General features: G+C 42.4%; 1 protein-coding gene across 1 annotated transcript; it reads right to left on the bottom strand.

Moving 5' to 3' along the window:
• Nucleotides 1–351: 351 nt before the first annotated feature.
• On the bottom strand, nt 352–19,522 carry HACD4 (3-hydroxyacyl-CoA dehydratase 4). Its single transcript, XM_083819239.1, has 7 exons — nt 19,394–19,522; nt 15,179–15,282; nt 14,119–14,246; nt 7,363–7,475; nt 4,674–4,780; nt 3,739–3,870; nt 352–3,019 (listed from the first exon to the last, which is right to left on the bottom strand). The coding sequence occupies exons 2-7, from the start codon at nt 15,273–15,275 to the stop codon at nt 2,937–2,939; spliced, it is 660 nt and encodes a 219-aa protein (XP_083675365.1). The 5' UTR covers nt 15,276–15,282; nt 19,394–19,522; the 3' UTR covers nt 352–2,936.
• Nucleotides 19,523–19,608: the final 86 nt, after the last annotated feature.

Raw genomic sequence — 19,608 nt, 5'->3', positions numbered from 1 at the left:
CACAGTGACTTTGAAGAATCCTTCTACATTTCCAGTCTTTTAGCCAGCTATAAGAATCAATGCAAAGGGAGAGTGTTACATGCTGATATATATGTATGTATATATATATGTATGTATCTGTATATATGTGTATATATATGTATGTATATATGTATATATAAATCATAAAATAATAAACATGGCTTAGTATGAGTATCTGTGGTGGCTCTCGATGTTGGTTGGCTGCTAGGCGCCCACCTCGCCTCCTCAAGAGGACAGGGAGAAAACCGTATGAGAAATCTCATGGGTAGTGTAGAGATGAAGACATGGCGATTCCTTACCAGTTACCATCACGGGCAAAACAGACTTGACTGGGAGAAGATCAGTTTATTGCCAAATAAAAACAGGGCGGTGAGAAACACAGGCACAGCTCTAAAACACCTTTCTCCCACCTCCCTCTTCTTCCCAGGCTCAACTTTACTCCTTCATTCCTGACTCTTCTGAGTGGTACAGGAGGGATGAGGAATGGAGGCTGTAATCAGTCCACAGCACTTCATTTCTTCTGCATCTTCCACCTCACACTTCTCCCTTGCTGCAGTGTGGAGTCCCTCCCCTGTGACACAGTCCTTCAGAAACCGCTCCAGCATGGGTCCTTCCCATGGGCTGCAGCTAAGAACTGCTCCAGCATGCGTCGTTTCTGTGGGCACAGTTCATCTAGAAAAGGCTGCTCCAGCACGGGTCCCTCAAGCTACAGTTCCTGCCGGGAGGCTGCTCCAGCACAGGCTTTCCACGGCTGCATCTTCCTTCAGGACATAACCACTGCTCTGGTGTGGGGTCCTCCACAGGCTGTAGCACAGAGATCTGTTCCGATGTGGTCTACCACGAACTGCAGGGGCAGAGCCTGCTCCACCGTGGTCTTCACAGACTGCAGGGCTCTGCTCTGATGCTTGGAGCACCTCCTCCCCCTTCTTTTTTCCCGCCTTGATGTCTGCAGGGTTGTTTAGCTCACATTTTCTCACTCCTCGTCCTCAGAGCTGCTGCACATTTTTTTTTACCCTTTTGTAAATATGTTTTCACAGGTGCAGCCAGCATTGTTAATGGGCTTGGTGTTGTCCCACAGTGGCTCTGTTTTGGAGCCAGTTGGAACTGCTTGTGTCTGGCAAAGGGTCGGCTCCTGGCCTCTTCTCACAGAAGCCATCCTTGCAGCTTCCCCACTGCCAAAACACTTGCCACGTAAACTCAACGCAATATATGTCATGCTTCCCCATACACGATGTTGATTCTCTACAGTTTTACAGCAAAAGCATTATATTGAATTGCCAGAGGGGAACACGTCTCTGTTTCACCTTTTGTGTGTTACAGTCAATTGATTATGAAGTTTTCTTGTTTGGGCTCTCTTCTTCAAAGCTGCCATCCTCTTCAGCTGCTTTATACTCTTCTTTATCCAGACTGTCTACACGTGAATCAGTTTGGGTCAGACAGAAGTGCAAAGTGAAAGTACCTCTGTCTCTGATAAGGTCCAAGTAACTAACTCTGTCTGCAGCGCTTTCAAAATATCTGGGGTTGCCCATTAAACTATTGCATGTGTGACCCTGTTGCTTATGCTTCATAAATACTCCAGTAGTCACAGCAGTCTGCAGACATTGTCTGCCACATATATTAAATAAAAGCAATAGTAGGTGACTTTTCGTAACAGCTTAGCTCATAAGGACCAGCCCCAGTTGTTCCCAGTTACAACAGTCTGAACACCCTCTTAAGCTGCATGGCTTAGAAAGTTGTAACAACAGCCTCTTCGTAACGCGATTGCATTCATTTCCCTTGTAACTCCCTCCCCCCAGATTTCATTCAAGTTTAAAAAAAAAATAACCTCACTTTTCTTCCCCACCTGCATGAACTCAAATGCAGATGATAAGCAATACAAATGAAACATAAGAAAAGCCCTTGCCTACCTCTAAGTAATTATTTGTCAGCAAGTATAGTCTATTTTCTATTTTACAGAGTTCCCTGGGTTGTTACCCATGTTCTTGACACCAAGTTTCAAAGAGACTGTATTCTGTCCCTGTTCTCACAGGTAGTCCTACGGAAGTATGAGGGGCGATGCACTTGAGTAAAACTGCGTCTTCTACAAAAAGTAGAATTTTGCACATGGGTTTTGATGGTCAAGACCTTCACTTCAAACAACATAGATTTAGTCTGACTTGATCACGTTTCTTTTGGTCACCTGTTTGCTGTTCAGCATGGAAGAAAAATCATTGCAAGGAAAGAGATTCTTAATGTCTGCCAGAAACATGATTACAAGCCTTGCTTATGCCCCTTAAATATCCCCTTGGGCATACAGTAGATGAGTACCTTCTTAAGTGACCAAGGTCACTTGCCTTCATGCTTTAGTTGCATTTTCTGGAATCTTTTTTGAGAAGTGAAGGGATCCTTTGTGAATTATTGGGGCTAATCAGCAGGTGAATCTCATAGGTTTCCAGCGTCTGCTCCTTGAGACATTCCAGCTCTAACCAATTTAATATTTATATATATATAAACATACATGTTTGCCTAATGTAGAATAATCATACATTAAGTAATTTTGTTGTTGTTGCAGAATACCTGTTTTTGATGAGGCAAGAATTAACATGAAAACAAGTATTGTTAGTGTAATTATTGTGGGTCGAGGCACTCTTTTCAATTTTTTTTTCCTGAGTTCTCTTAGATATGTTAGAAAAAATATATTCATTTAAAAAATTCCTGACATTTGAAGTCAAAACTTGAAAAACTATCTAGTTATTCTGAGCGGCTACATTTTTGAGGTGCATTTGAGACCTTTGTTTTCTGAAAATTCAACACAGCTGGATAGTGTGCATCCAAACAGGAGTTGTGCATTGAAAATCTTTGTCTTATTTTTCTTTGCTTATAATACGCAGCAGCCCACTGGGAGTGTATTTCTTATTTCAAAACAAGGTATCAACTTAGCTTCTTTTCTTTTTGATGTTGCCAGTCCCTAGGTGAGCCTTCCTTTCTGAGAAGAGGTTCTGCATGATAAAGCACATACCTGAATTGAAACACAAAATTATGTAAGAACAAAGGAGGGGAGACCAAACCAGCTTTAGTTCATTTAGGAGGAACAGTATGAGTCTTTGTCTGGCAACCCTGAACAGTCCCTTCTGTGAACTGAAGAACAGAACACTACTTTACAATGATGAGATTATTCCAGTTAGTATTAAAACTAATGACAGAACAAAGGCTTGGCTGTAAGGTTAGTTGTAGTTCAAATTTTTCAACAATATATGGTTGAAAAGGAGAAGAGGCCTATTTATACACAACTTGGGGATTTTCTTTGCCATCCCTTTGATGGTTAAATTGGCTGTAGAAGTTTTAATATAGATGTAAGTCTTCATTGCCAGCTGGGAGGAATGAGTGGGGAAGGGTAGCATAGAATGAGCATATGACCAAATGGAAATTGATTAAAAAAAGACTTCCATAAGTGTATGTCGGGCCAAGATCATTAAAGTACTTTTATATATATACATATATATTTTATTTTTATCCCTCCAACACAAACGCCGTGTTTCAGAACCAATTATTTGTGTTTGAAAGGTATCAGAATTCAAACCAGCTGGTGATGACCTTCCCTGCAGTACTTGGTAGATGTTGCAGAGAGATTTACAGTTTCTGAAAGGAGCTGGGCTGATTTGATTTTGATTTTTAGTTGTTTTGCAGCTGTATTGCAGCTGTGTTGCGAGTTGGCTTTCTGGAAGATGAGATACTTACCTATAAACAGTACTAGCAGGTACATTTTCAGAACATAGGGGAAGTAGATTGAGAAGGCGAATGGTAATGGTAGCTTGATGGAGTATGTGCCAAAGGTTTCAAAATAAGGCAGCGATACATAGATTGCAAATGCTGTAACATAACAGAGTAAATCGTTAGTCAAAAGGAGGTGGAAGATCATCAAAAAGCTTCATGTAAAAAAGTCAGTTACCTGGAAGGCACAGATAGCCGTATTATATACCGAATTTAGCATGTTGTTTGTATGCATATGTACATGCTACTTTCTCCTTGAGTTCAGTTTCATAAGTCTGCGATGTTAATTGCTCTTAACACTAGAATTAGCAAAGTTTACTATTCAATAACAAATTCTGCCACTGCCATAGCTGCACTGTTGTCAGTTTGATCTCAGTGGGGACATTTGCTGGTGTAAGTGTGATAAGCAACTAAGCATGGCCTAAGCTGCTAGTGTCAGGTTCAGTGGGGGAACAGGCAGCTTTGCTATTTGCAGGCTGATGTGGTCTGTCTGGAATGGGGAATTTTTCTGTCTTTCAAGGAGCTATTTTGTTTATCCAGAAAGGTAAGTGTTTTCCCGTACTGTTAAAAAGCAAACAGAACCCCAAATAAGGAGAAAAAAAAAAGTAGAGAAAAGAGGCAGATAGGTGATACAGAGGTTAATAAGACAGTGCATAAACATTTGTAAGTACTTCAGCAACACAAAATATCTTAAAAACACAAATGACAATCAAACTGATCAAATTTTATTGGAGAAGATTAACGAAGCAAGTGGTTGGTCCCCTTCCCATAGAATCACAGAATCATTGAACAGTTTGGGTTGGAAGGGACCTTAAAGATCCACCAGCAATTCCAACACCCCCAGGGACACCTACCCCTAAACCAGGGGCTCAAAGCCCCATACAGCCTGGCCATCTCCTTACCTTTAGCCAGAACTGAAAGGGGATAGAGCAGGATGCACAGTGAGAAGTTCAGCCATGTCAGTGGTAGGTAGTATATTCCTGTCCTTGCTAACATGTTGTAAGTGTACCTGCAGCAACAGGAGAGCAGATGACTCAGAAGGAACAAGCATTTAAAGAATGTTTATTTATAAGCATCTTTATAAGCTTCTTTCTATTTAAAGAAATGCTATTGAAAAATCTGAGGCAGTTGCAGAAGAGCGTGGAGGTGCCCATCTGAGAATCTTTCAGAGCAGATCTGCAGAAATTTTGTTCATGCTGGCTGGTGTTCAGGTCTGAAAACTGATGGTTCATTGTTTCAGAAGCCTTGTCTGCGGTGCTACCTAGAGCAGGCAGACAGCAATATGGCCCTCCAGCCCAAAGGTGCTCTCAGAAAACAAGAAGATTTCACATCGGTTCACCAGAAAACAGATTTCAGATAGGGATGTTACAACTGAGAGGGGCACATAGAGTCTGACCGTTGCTTGGGATTGACAAAATGCTCATTTACGACTGCTGAAATGGCTAAAGCACTAGTGGAGGAGGCTAAACAGTGAGATAATAAAAGGTACTCACTCATCTACAGCACAACAGCTGCCCCTCCTCCAGGCATCAGAAGGGGTCACTGGTTAAAAAAAAAAGCAGCTACAGTCCAATGTATTGCAGCATTTTTATTTTTTATTTTTTAATGTGGGTGTTGGTTTTGCTCACTAGGAGACCAGAATGCCTAGGATTTCAGTCTCCAAAGATGATCTAATGCTAGTGAGCCTGTATGATCTACAAACAATCTAGTGGCTTTCCAGATACTGGAGAAACTTATCTGATCACTTTTTTTTTTGGTTATTTGGAAGGCTCTTTGCCGTGTGGTTGTGCTAGAGATATCTAAAAAAAAAAGATTTGTAAGCCACTGTTAGCCAGAACTGTTTCTGACAGATAGAACCAGCATTAAAAAAACTTCCTGTACATGCCTTGTATTTGTTCATTTGACTAATATTATATTATTCCCAGATTGTAGAAGAGGAGTTTGATAGGCTGGAAATGTACCATCTTCTCTCAGGCTTGCCCTCCACAACCTCCAGATTGTCTCAATTTTTTTCATTAGTGTTTTTGTTATAAGCAAGAAAGCTCAAATATGGGAAGCTTCACAGTATATGCCCTCAGTATATCATCAGCCATAATGCACAGGATATGTATGTCCCTGAAGAATGAAGAATTTATAATACTTTAAGACTACTATGCTGACAGATGGGATAATTTCCAGCATACTTATAGACATCTGTTGCTTTGGTTGCTGGGGCTCAGCACAGATACTGTAAAATAAACCAGAAATGATTTCTAATTCAGTATGAGTTATTTTATGCGTTCTTGTTTGAATTGTTCATTTGCTGCTTCAGACCACAGTATCTTGCTTATTAAAGAGTCACTGTTATTGCTGTGATGTTGGACCGTGTTCTTTAGCAATGATGGAAAATAATTATGCATTGTCAGGACTGAACAGCTAATATTATTTACACTTTTGGCTTCTCCGTATCTGCACAGAATGTTTTCATTTGAGATTAAGTTCTACTTTTTTAGCTTTATAAAATTCAATAAGAAATGGAATGGAATGATAAGTCAAATAATTAAGATGTAGTAATTTATTAACACATGTAGTACAAATAGTCTGAAGCTGACTTAAAACCTTTCTTATCAATCCTAACAGTCATTTTCCTTTTTCAGCTCTCTTTTGTAACACACATTTCCTCTGCTGCCTAAATCCATATTCCCCAGTCAGTCCTGAAAATAATGTATTCAAAATAGCAGAGAGCTATTTTAGCAGGTGGTGTGTAATACATAAAGATATTTGCTTCTGTATGGAGGTTGTCATAAGGGCTGTGTCTTGTTTGAACAGTTCTTAACTTCATATGCCTTCCTTGTAAGTCTACAAACTGAGATCCACAGAGGCTTAAATAACATTTGAAAAATGTTACTGACTGCAGATATCAATGCAAAAATCAGCAAGATAGAATTTTCACCATCACATTTTACCAGGGAGAGGTACTGGTCACCCTCCACTGTACAGAACTTTTGGGATAAAAATCCTGGACTGTGTTCCTATCTATTTTGCCTCATGTGAGTTCTCTCTGTGGTGTGATGTATGTCCAGCTATACTAAAACTCTCCCTCTCTGCAGCAGGTGCTCCTTGGCTGTTTGAAAAGCACAGTGTAATTAACCAAGAATAATCTTTTGGTCTTAGTAAGAAGTTCTGCGTGTGCTGCCTTACCGTGCTGTCAGTCTTGCATAAACACATGATGTTAAAATAAACAGGTGTGCTCTTAAATATTAAAAAAAAAAAAAAAATGATTGTAAATCAGTTTGGAAAATTACCATTCCTGAGGAGATAGTTGTGATTTCCATACACATTTTTGTTAAGAATGTCAAATCCTTTGAACTAGAAATATTAATGCAGTGATTTACTTGTGTAAATCACACTGTCTCTTAGATATGCTAATTATTCTAAAAATCAATAGGTAGCTTACGAGGTCCAAGTTTTTCTTTAAAATGGATAATACGCTTTTCTGACAATTTTGATAGAGTGAAATGATGAGCATGAAACATGGGTGGGGGGAAGGGGGGGGCTCTGCTTGCAAGAATTAGCCATGTTCCCTTCACAGTTTCACCATGGACTTCTTACCTGACCACATCTAATAAATTCCAAAGGAAAAACAAAACACACACAATGTATTTCCCTTGAACTTCTTCCTGACTGTTGATCACGACAAATAAAACAATTATTCTCTCAGTGATCTGAAAGGGAAAAAGAATTGTGAATTCACATGCCATCTTCTGTAGCTCTCATTTTTGTGTCATTTTGGCAAAACAGGAGGACACAGATGAATCTGATTTGTTTTACACAGGCTCCAATGAACATTTCATTTCTTGTCATACCTTTTGTTCAAGAACCCATGGGCCCCCATCTCAGGGCAGTGTGATCATAGAAGCACAGAATATCCTCAGCTGGAAGGATCATCAAATCCAACTGCTGGCTGTGCACAAAACCACCCAAAAATCAGACCAAGTCCATTGTCCAAACACTTCTTGAACTCCAACAGGCTCGGTGCCATGACCACTGCCCTGGGGAGCCTGTCCCAGTGCCCGACCACCCTCTGGGTGCAGAACCTTTCCCTAACACCCAGCCTGACCCTCCCCTGTCCCAGCTCCTCCGAATTTAGTGTCATCTACAAACTTACTTAGTGTACCTTCAAGTTCTGCAGTCAAGTCACTTATGAAAGTATTAAAAAGAACTGTCCCTAAAATGGAGCCCTGCAGATCGCAACTAGTGACTGTCCACCAGCCTGATGTAACTCCATTTACTATAACCCTTTGAGCCCCACCCGACAGCCAATTGTTCACCCCATCGCGTTATGGATTTGTGTAGCTGGATGCTGGATGTTTGGTCCAGTAGGATACTGTGAAAAACACTATGAAAGCTTTGCTGAAATCCAAAAAGATCACATCAACTGGCTTCCCTTGCTCAATTAGTTGGGTAACCTTGTCATAAAGGAAATTAAGTTCGTTAAATAGGACTTTCCACTTGTGAACCCGTGCTGGCTGTGACCAGTGACCGCATTGTCTTTCAGGGGTTTTTCTGTAACTCCCAGAAATATTTTCTCCAAAATTTTACCAGGCACTGAAGAGAGACTGACAGGCCTGTAGTGATACATCTACTACGGTAAGGGTGGAGGTTTGCTTGCCAATGGGGATGACTTGGGTTTGTAGCCCAAGAAACCTGTGGATGAGACAGCTGAATTTAAAATAAGGTTAAAATGGTCTTGCTCTTGTGAGCAAGGATGATACCTGCTGTGCCCCAGTGCCTGTGGGGCAAACTGCAGCACTGACCTCCTTGCGTGGGGACTGCCTAGGAGGCCACAGGATGCAGAAGACCCTTGGGCAGACATTATGCAAGAAAGTGGTAGTCTCACAGTCCCAGCCCTGCTTTCCATAGCTTCGAGGTTTGGATCCTGAGGGATCTCTCTCACAGAAGATTTGCAGAAGGTAGGAAGAAAAGTAGACACTCTTGGTTTTCTTCCCTCCTTATTCCTGGCCAGAACAGATGGATTTCAGCTTATCATTTATGACAGTTGCTGCCATAATATTTGTGTTACAACAACATTTTCTTAGTGGTTGAACCTTAGCTGACCCACAAGGTGTGCCTTTACAAATGAAAAGGTAGAAAGATAGATTAAAAGGCAGCATCCCTAGCTTAAAAAATATTTAGTCAATACTAGAGCTCAAGAATTTAAAAATAAGCATATCTTTTTGGAGCTTTCTTGGGCAAGTTTCATATCCATATTCATGCCCTGTCCTGTAAAACAAATATAGCTGTAGTACTCAGTACTGCTGAGAGTGTCCTGTGAAAGTATCCCTGAACCACTGGTTCAGTCTGATTTACAGTCTGTTTGAAAGAGTTAAAGGGGAAACATGCATACGTTCAGCTGTTTTGCATCAGTATGGCTTCATTTTTTTTTTATATCAACTGGCACATGGAGTCACGTTTTCTTTAACCACCTTAGATTGGAATGATGTTATGAGTAAGACGTCAAGCCTCTGAAAAGTCATGAAATGGAAACCAATTAACATGGTGATTTTTCTAAGTGTGGTCATTCTTCTACACTGGTTTTCCCCTTCCCATCACTCCTTCCTTAAACTAAAACAGGAATCAGCCTCTTAGCAAGTTTGTGCAGTAGTTTTGCTGCATCATGTTTACCAGTTCTTGTGTGGAACATTTGGCTACAGACTATTTTTTTATTTTTATTTTTTGCAAACCACATTTGTCAGATAAAGAAGACACAAAAATATACAGCTGTCACTTCACTATTCAGCAAAATTACGTGAATGCAGTTTTTCATACAGAAAGAGAGCATATCCATCCCCTAAAGATCTAGTTCCTCATCTTGGAAAGAACTGAGAGACCACAACAGATAAAATGGTTTGGCAACCTCTCTATCAAGTCTGTCATCTTGTGCAGCCAACCCCCGTTGGTCCCTAACTCTGGAAGTGAATTCTAAGAAGGCAGGGTGTTGACAGGCCAGGAAACAGAGTGAGAGTTAGTAAGTCCTGTGTACACTGAGGAACCTGGCAAGAAAGTGGGGAAACTGGAAGTCCTGCTGCAGGATCTGAAACCAGTTATAACAGAGATAGGAGAAGCATAGTGGGACAACCGTCACAAGAGGGAAGTTAAAACAAAGGTAAAAATCAGTGTGAGTATTGACTGGGATTATGTCCTAGAGAAGAAAAAAAAAAAAAAAAAGAATCTGAGTTAAAAGGACTTTGGTGAAAGATGGTACAGGAGTGCAGCGCTGGCAGTGGAGGCTATTTGTTACAGACCCTAAATTCAGATTGGGCTGTGGAGGGAGAAATCTGCAATTCCGTTAGTGTTATAGATATTTCAGGGAATTGGCACAGGGAATTGTCTCACCTGGAGACAAAAGCTATATTGTGATAATGAAAAGGTCAGTGTATTTTTTTGATGTGAGAGCTGGCAGATTTTTCAAACAGTCACTCGCTCCCCAACAGGTGGTGCTGGGCGGAAAAGTGCTAGAAAACTGTAGGATCAAGTGGTTGGGAGCTGATCGTTATTTCAATGAGAAGGGAGGGTGAGCTGTAGAAAAGTAACTACCCTCCGGAGTTTCAAAAGGATGAGCTCTGGCTGATGAGACGGAGCAGCTGTGGAGATCCAGGCTCATGGCCTGGGAGCGGGAGAGGCTGCAGTGTTCCTTCTCTCCCCGGGCACAAGCAGATGCACAAGAGGTGGAAAGTACCACCTGTCTGGGGCTCTGCAGATCTCCTCTGCCACAGGACTCGTGCTTGGACAGGGCAGTGGTGCAAGCAATCAGCTGCATTAGTTGCACACAATTAAGTCAGAGATCAGACTGTGTAAAGCAGGTTAAGCACCTGCAATAGCAGGGAACACAAAGTAGGTCCCCTGCCGGTCTTTTTGCTCCTGCTAGACTGCAGCCTCAGCCAACAAGACGTGGGATGCACTAAGCAGCCACAGAGACTGAGGCTGAACACCACCCGTGACCTTGCTCCCGAAAAAACTCTCTGGGCAGCACGCAGGCCTGGCTGCCCAGTGCACATGTCATGACTTCACGAGGATGGACCGTGGCATCACACCCCCCTTCCATCTAAATTAGGAGGCTGCCTGCTTGTTTACCTCTATTCGCCCTTAAGACATTGTGACCTTTTTTTTCATAGCACTCACACCTTCTCTAACTCAGAGAAATCAGAGGTAGAAGCAGCTCTTAGCGAGAGGCTGGGGAGCTTTGCAGCAAGGGGTGGCAGGCTGCTGCCTGGAGAGGAGGAGATTCCAGTAAACGTCCTTTAGTGTTATGCCCTTAGAGGCACACACATGCAGGCTTGTGTATACACCTATGTTTACATACACATATATATGATCCACTAAGCTGCAGCTCATTTTTTTATCAATCATCTGTCACTTGCACAAATGAAAATATGGTATTATCTGCCACTACTCTCTTGCTTAAAAAAAAAAAAAAAAAAAAAAGAACAGAAGTCCAGTGTTTTCATGTTCATAAAAGGAAGTATGTGCTAACACCTCACCAAGCATAAATACAATGGTTTCATTTTTCATTCCTTCTTGATCTTTGTGTTAAACTGGAGTTTCCTTCCCCTCCCAGCACTGGTCTCTCACAGGATACAGCAAGTGCTGTCGAACAGCGTAAATTTCCATAAGGCAGCCGGCGCATTTGAAGCAAGTAAGCGAAACAGAACAGATCAGACTAGCTGAGGCTAGGGCAGGAGCAGGCACATTCACTTCCATTTTTTAGTAACCATGACTGTGCAGTATCATAACTAGTATCAGAAACCCTTATATAGCGTGTGGATTTTGTTCATAAAAACACCAGTCTTGCATCTATAATACTCTCTCCCTTGCAGAAGTACTAGTGCCATAAGCTTTTACTTTCAGACCAGAACACTAAATTTCATTATTCTCTGTTTAGGCAACTGTAATGACGTGACACTTATTCTCTTCTCCTGGCCTCCTCTCAGTCATTCAAGCTGCAAATGCTGTGAGAGTCACACCTTTGCACCAACTTCGTGCCCCTCGTTTGGCTTCCCTTTCTCCAGAGCACCCATCACATGAGACTTATCTTCCTTCTGCGGTGTGACTTGGCCTTGGCCTACCTAACTCTTCTTACAAGTCTGGTAGCCTGATGCTGTTCTTCAATGAGGCTGTCCCAAGTAGGTTTTCCTGAAAACACCTCTGAGCTTGCTTTTCCACTACCTGTAATGTGTATCTCCAAGCTGATGAAGCAAATTCTTCATCCAAACTGTGCTTAAAGCTTCTCTCTGCTACTGTAGCTACAAAACAATCAACTGTTAGAGGGGAGTGCTTGCAGCTTGTTTTATTCAAGGTGACATTACCTGCATCCCTGTGTTTCCCTGGCATGGCCAGTCACCTGTTCTCTCTTCCTAGTGATCACCTCTGAGATGAACTTTGCTGTGAATGTGCATGAATATACATAGCCCAAGGGATGCATCAAAGGGTTTAATGCCCAGAGTCAGAAAAGTGATGGGAACACAGAACTGGGCAACCACTACCAAACTATTGCTAGTGCCCTATCTGCAGTAGTCCAGTTACCAGGCTGCGGTAAGATAAGCTGTGTCCTTTCCCAGTCTGTTGTTGAAAATGTATGTATTCTTTCCAAGAGACATGGAGGAAGGTGTGGCAAGGCAGAATATATATCCAAGAGCCTGTACGTCTTGCTTGGACAGCATGAAAACGATGATAACATCAAGGTAAGACAGATGGTTTTGTGTTGAGACAACACTTAGGGAAATAACCAAGTAAGGATCCAAAGCTGTCTTTGTTGTGAGGTAAATGGGAGTCGCTGTGCCGAGTCCTTTCCTGACCCAGCTTCTCTATGCTTCCCTTGAGAGCACTGCAGTAGTTGCAGTGCCCAAGACACGGCCTTGTTCAGGTTATCCAGTTCACATCTAATGTCTTTTGTGGTGGCACAGAGCAGTGTTTGTGCAGGCCTCCCTGATCTCTGCTTCTAAAGGCTTAGGTAGGAAAAGTACAGACCACATCAGGGCTTGAAATGCATAAACTCTGCCAGGACAGACCTTCTTTTAGGTCTGTCAGCCCTATTGGGCTGGTCTTCCCTCCAAGAAATGACGTGACATTTGTAAAAGGTTACATTAGATCTAATGCTTTTTTTTTTTTTCTTTCCAAATCCAGATTTGTGTAAAAGTATGTAGATTTAAGCAGGGAAAAAACAGTAAATTGCATTTTGACAAATTTGATACCATACTTGGTGAGCAGCATGAAGAACAGAGATCTCTATTAGTCAATCAATTTCTAATGGAGATTTAAAAAGAGGAACATCTTCACCCCTGTAATATGTCATTTGACAAAAATGGGCTACCCAGAAAACTAAAAACACAACTAATTACTCTTATTCTTCTACTTTCTGACTGCTGAGAGCAACACCAGTTTCACCATTATTCAAATACTAAGGATTTGGAAGGTTTGAAGGTAAATTCAAGTAAACATTTTTACTTTTTCCAATGCATTAATAAAAATACCCAAACCCGTGTTTAACTCCAACAGAAAACAAGAGTGTGGTAAGGAAAAAGTCAGAGAATCATCTTGTTTTCTGCTATAGCATCTGATCCTGAGGCTGGTTTTCTGCCTACAGTTGAACATACACCCTGAAAACCTTTAGCAGCACGAGAACCTCCATATGCAGCCACAATTTGCATATGTATGTGTGTGTGAACCTACAGCAAGAACACGACAATTCTCCTTTCTTCCCCCTCCCAGCATTAATTCTTCTGTCCCTTAATTTCTCTTTCTTGTTCTTAACCAGTTCTTTTCCTTTCACTCTCCATGAACTCCAGCAAACCAAGTTCCCTCTCTAGCAATTCAGGAGGTTCGAGGTGCTGGTGGTTTTCCCACTGGCACGTCTTTGCTTCCGCACAACGAGTTGTCTTGTGCTTGTCTAAAAATAAATATCCACATGTCAGTGAGGAAACAAGCGACATGGAAAAGAACTAGCGAGTAAAACCTAGTCTCCGAGCATGTTGCCTTCTGGCTGCAGACATGTTGGCTGGAGAGGCCATATCCTCAGCCACCTGTGGCACCCTGCATATCCCCAGTACCTGCAGCGGTGGTGGGGCACTCATTACTCAGTCTCGTTCAGAAAGAGTTACGAGAGCAGCTCTTTCCCACGCCAGCTCTGTTATGAGGGGAGAACTCCCTCATATATAACCCTTGCACTTAGCAAACAATTAGCAGGACCAAGCTCCCTGAGGAAGGGTGCGAGTGGACCGTTCAGGGTAGTTCAGCCTGGCTTTGTCCCCAGGGCCAACTATGGCCAAAGTGTGTACGTTGTGGAAGGAGGGTCTTGAGAAATGGACATACCTGCAAAAACCTGGGGAAGAAACGGCTTTTATCAATGCCGATGAGGATGTGCAGGATCTCCAGAACAGACAACAACTGACAAAGGCGCATCACAAGTCCTATGGAGTAAAACGTGTCGGCCAATGAATCTACAGAAAAAGTGTAGAAGAAAATTAGAGGGCGGTTATACAGTAAAAGTCCAGACCAACTGCTGAGTTTGCTCTTGCCCTGTTGCCCCTGAAGACAATAAAAAAAATAGAGTTCACAGAGTACTGAACTTTTGGGTAGCAGAAGCAAAGATTTAGGGAGGAGAGGAGGCATGCCACTGTGTGTGTGTGTGCAGCTTTGACACAGGGGCAGGAAGCTGCGAAAAGAACGGGGGTGCCTGTATTTGATGCATTGGCAACCATTGTGCAGGATGTGTTGGTTTAGGGATATCCCTTTAGGATATTTCTAAATATGAGGAAATGCTGAGGAAATGCATGAGGAAGGTATAAAACATGAGGAGCTGTGGCAGTTCTTGCCTGTATCTGTTCCCATGACACTTCCTAAAACAAGTAGATGACAAAATAGGTATGTCATGTGCCTTCAACATCCCACCATCTGTAAATTATTTTGAATTTCCAGTCATTAGTTTTCTATTTTTGTGCCTTAACTCCAAGCAACTGAAAGAGAAATATGTTGTCATATTTTGGGAGATAAAAATTTGTACTCAACAACCACAAAGATATTCTCTCCTAGTGGCTTCAGTAAGACTAATATTCACCATAATGACTCAACCTACTCACATTTAGGTCTGTGTCTAAATCAAATGTTGCTGGCACACTACTGAATATTAGAGCTCATTAGTAAAACAAGAGCTTCATTTCTGATGCAGTGCAGGCAGAATGCAGGTACCAGCAAATTGTTCAGCCTTTTCAATAAAAGAGACAGTGTTTTTCTCATTGAAATTACAGCCACTGGTGCTGGACACACAGAGCTATGTATGCCCTATTCATAATCCTAACTTTGTCTATGATTTAATGTTTCTGTGTATCGCTGCCTCTTAAAATGTTTAAGAAAAATATAGAAGGAATCCTACCTTTTCCAAATGACATGAACCTGATGATCATATTTGTAAATATCCAGGAATGTCCACAGAACTGCATTAAGTCATACACAAAGAGATAGGTGTTCATGGTAATGCTGTGGAGGTGAATGTGATAAATCAAACTGTATTATTTAATAAAACATTCAGACATTGTGATCTCTAGATATTGTACCTTCTTTGGACTTGTTAATTTATCAGAAAACAAAACAACACAAACAAAAACCAAACCAAACCAAAACAACTAAATTGTAAACAGATCAATGAAAGCTGGCTGTGTCTGTCAATAGTCACAGAACAGTATTCTCCCTCACACATCAAAAGCTCTCTTCATTAGTATACCTAGGGCATGTCCAGAAAAATTTACTGAGCTTCCACCAGTGACTGGGAAGATCTGTGGCCATACAGTGAAATTTGTGTCTCCAGAGGAGAGAGTAACAAAGCAAAGACACGACACTGAGTGATGGATTCGAGACTAATCCCCCTCAGGTCTTGGCTCTGCCTTGATGGACCGGAGGGATGGGCAGGATCACACCCACCATGGCTCTGCTGTGGGACCTGGACTCTTGCGGGCACCAGCATGTGGATTTCTGCATCTGGGTGATGTTAATCCTGTTTTTCCCTGAACACATGCCCCTAGCATGTGCTTAGGACAACTTAGAGTACAACACAAATAATTTGCAAGGTCCTCAGCACACAGTACAGATGCAAGTGTTCATAAAAATGCAGGTGAAGAAAAGGAAAAGAAAGCTACATTTCAATCTGTTTTTATTCAATGCAGCCTGAAGGATATCTGATCTTCTGTTTTAGCCAAATTGCTCTACAGGTTTTCCCAATGCACATTAAAATGAGATATTTGTCTTTCTGCACAATTCATGTTTCAAATTGCATTTAACAAAGTGCATTTTCTTCTGTTGAAGCAGACTAATTTTTATGGCTATTCTGATTTAATTTTAACAGATAATCTGACTTTCTGCAGAATTCTGTAGGTTCTGGAGAAACTTCAAGATTTCACTTTCCCATGCATATATTTTCTTTTCATTTATTCTGGAGAGAGAGGTTTGCATGTCCTTCAGCTATAAAAAGGCCTGTCTACCTTTTTTGAAAATGAATTTGTTAATTTTGTACTATAATTTATCTCCTGTGTTTCACCAATTGTTTCCTGTCCCAACAAGTAGTAAGATCTCTTTAAGTTGTCCCTTCATACACTGTGTATGTGTCAGCATGATATGTCTCTGCCACCAACCCTTTTTTCATTTGTATCTGCACATTATCAAACACATCGACTTTCTGTGTTTAGAAATATGTGAATAAGATAAATGCACATACTTCATTCCGAGCATTGTACTAAGACCATGTGCTTTTGCAAATTGACCTAGATAAACTGATCTAAATTTTTAATTGAAATATATGCTAGGGATGTCATAGAAAATGCCTTTCTTCCTCTCTTTCTGTTATGCAGGACGACTGCTATTCATATAATTACTTCTATAAGCACAGAAAGGTTTGTTGGCTAATTTACCTCCTAAGAGACGTCAATGCTCATTGACACTATGACAGTAAGACATGAAAACCCTACAAGGGACAATCCATAAAAATTACTTTTGGAAAAAGTATGATACAGCTGAATTGGACTAAAATCCAGTGTGATCTATAAATATTGACCCAAAACTCCATCTACTCTGTTGCTGAACAACATTTTCTCTCTTGTGGTAAAATAACAACAAAAACAAACAACAGTGAAACACCAGATGAGACACTATACATTGCAAAAAGGAAAAAAAAAAAAAAAGAAAATTGTTGTGATTTATTGCCTTATTACTGGAGCTTGTAATGGGTAGGAAAGTTACAGGAATAGCTGTAAAAATCTTCAGGCTTTCCAGTCAGCATCCCACCAGTCCCTTTGGTCAGATGTTGTCATGTTGGCTTTGCACTGTATGCAAGCTGAGTACACAGTTTCTCTCTTCTTCTGGAGTCTATTTTGCTACATCTGTCTCTCTTCCTCAGAACTTGTCTTTCAGCAGTTCAGGCTTATTTTCTGAACCCTTCCTCCATCAGCTGGATAGAAAATTATCATCTTTGCAATTCTTAAACCGCTTAATCTTAGCTAAGCAGAGTGTAACCAAGAGGATGCTTGTAATTGTAGTTCATGCTAGTGTTTAGCCTGTTTTATGTTAAAATTCATGATCTTTTAAACATACTGGTGACTTCTGAAATGGGCACATGATGTTGTAACAGACTACCCCAAACTCTCCATAAGTATAGAGATGTGCTGGCACGCATCATAGAATCATAGGATGGTTTAGGTTGGAAGGGACCTTAAAGTTCATCTAGTTCCAACGCCCCCTGCCATGAGGTGAAACACCTCCCACTACACCAGGCTGCACAAAGCCCCAGCCAACCTGGCCTTAAACACTTCCAGGAATGGGGCATCCACAACTTCTCTGGGCAAAATTTCAATATCTTTGCCATTATATTAAAATGCTTTTAAAATTCATGTTTGACAGAATAAAGTACTACATCGTGTTTCTGAAAGGGTCAGGGTTACAGCTGCATGCATACAAATGCATGTTGACTGCAGACGTTTCCTCATACAGAAAAAGCAATCTGTCACTGAATTAGTTCTCTAAATCAGATTGGAGCTCTCTCATGTTCAGAGATGGAACAGAAAGGTTGAGGTGACCTAAAAGTTAATAACTTTTGCTTTATTGTTGTTGTGCCAGCATTACTCGGAGGACCAGCTTCTCATACGGTGATGTTCTCCACCATGTGAAGGAGTGGCCGGATCTCCAAATGGGGTTTCACCCTACTGTGTTAATCCTCGCACAAAAGGTACCCAAAACCAAAGAGAGGCCTTTGAGAGAAGTGAAGACTTATGCAGAGAATAAGAGGTGATTTCAGTGTTACCACAGGAAATGGAAGTGTAATTGTCCCCTATGGTCTTTCTCTTCCCCAGTGAGTTATGGCTAGTCCATTTTCGTAGGTAGCCAGGAACAAACTGAGGTTAACCTGTTTCCCAGTCCTAACAGTCTTGCGTCACAACAGAAAGTTCATCCATCTGCTTCTATTTGAAAGGTCACTCCCACAAGAGATGGGCTTTAATTACATTTCCTGCTACCCTCGGCTCACTGCAGGCATGGGTGCACATTTACCTCGCAGAGTCTGCCTCTGCAACACTCTTGAAGGGAAAACACAGACTAGCAAACGCAGCAGCTGCCTGCAGATAGCAGTTCAGTTCACGACCCTGCCCCAGGCTGGCTGGCTGGCCTTGCAAACCTCACTCAGCCTCCCCAGTGCCTGGTTTGCAAAATGGGATTGCCGATGACTGTATTCCTTGTAGTGTGATGTGCTTCAGTGCTTCCAAATTGATTTTAATGCCGTTCGGATTGAAGGCATCGCGAGAGCACTGCACACTTTGGTACTTTCCTGGTATTGCTGACAGATGAAAGAAGCAGGCACGGGACTTGCAGCAAAGGTACCCAGAAGGCTGGACTTGCTCTCTGTCATTTTGGTTCTCAGTTCCACACAACTTACTAGGACTGATTTTATACCAAAATGCCAGTGCTCAACCTTGCCTAGCAGAAACGCTTCGCTTTACCCACTTCACTTTACTCCCCGAGCTGAAAGACCTAGGCGCCTGTGTCGACCACCAGTCCGCTCGGGTCTTGTACACACGGCAGCAGAGGACGTTCCCAAACGTCCCCTTCTCCCCTTGCTCGGCAGCAGCACCACGTCCCCGCGGGCTGTGGCCCCATCGCGGGGTGTCCCCGGGCGGTGTCGGGGTGCAGGCCGCCGCAGGCGTCCCGCCCGTCCCACACAGGCCTCTGCGGGCTGGGCGCTCCCCGGCCGCCACAGCGACCGCGCTCTCTGTTGCCCGTCAGCCCGTGCTGGCTGGCCGCACATGAGGAAGCAGCCCTCACGCTGAAACCAGAGAGCGACGTTCCTTTTTTTTTTTTTTTTTTTTTTCTTTTTTTCTGAAGGGCAGGTCTGACAGAAAAGCCCCTCCGCTGACACGGTTTCCTTTTAACTCACACTGGTCTGAACTTCTGCTCCTTCCCCGTCCCGCCCTGCCACAGGCTGCAGGAGAAGAGCTGCAGAGAACCCGCACCAAAGATGTGCTTTTCTCTCACAGGCACATCCCACCCCGCTTTATTTCCCCTTGCTTTTCGGATTGAGCTGCCTCGGTCACCTCCGCTCCGGGGACGTTACCTGTTGCAGGGGTTGGATTGCCGCGGCTGCTCCTGGTCTTTCTCCTTTTTTCTCTTCACAGCTGCAGCAGCTGTTTGCTGGGAGATCACCCCTCCTCTTCCCTCTTCCCCCACCCACGACGTCACCGTGTGTAGCACCAAGCAGGAACAGTGCTGCAGTGCCCGAGAAAGGAGTTTCTAACCCCAAATGTCTCCATGCTGCATGACATGCTCCTC

Source organism: Anser anser, assembly GCF_964211835.1.
Source record: "Anser anser genome assembly, chromosome: Z".
Lineage (NCBI taxonomy): Eukaryota > Metazoa > Chordata > Aves > Anseriformes > Anatidae > Anser > Anser anser.
Note: the sequence above shows the minus strand (reverse complement) of the source record. Positions and strands in the feature narration are given on the sequence as shown.

Bases quoted from the DNA above. Each gene is read 5' to 3' on its own strand.
- HACD4 (XM_083819239.1), bottom strand. From the start codon at position 15,275: ATGAACACCTATCTCTTTGTGTATGACTTAATGCAGTTCTGTGGACAT. The intron at 14,247-15,178 runs GTAGGATTCCTT...CTTTTTCTGTAG, and splicing joins GTTCATGTCATTTGGAAAAG to ATTCATTGGCCGACACGTTT. The intron at 3,871-4,673 runs GTAAGGAGATGG...GTTATGTTACAG, and splicing joins CCTTTCAGTTCTGGCTAAAG to CATTTGCAATCTATGTATCG.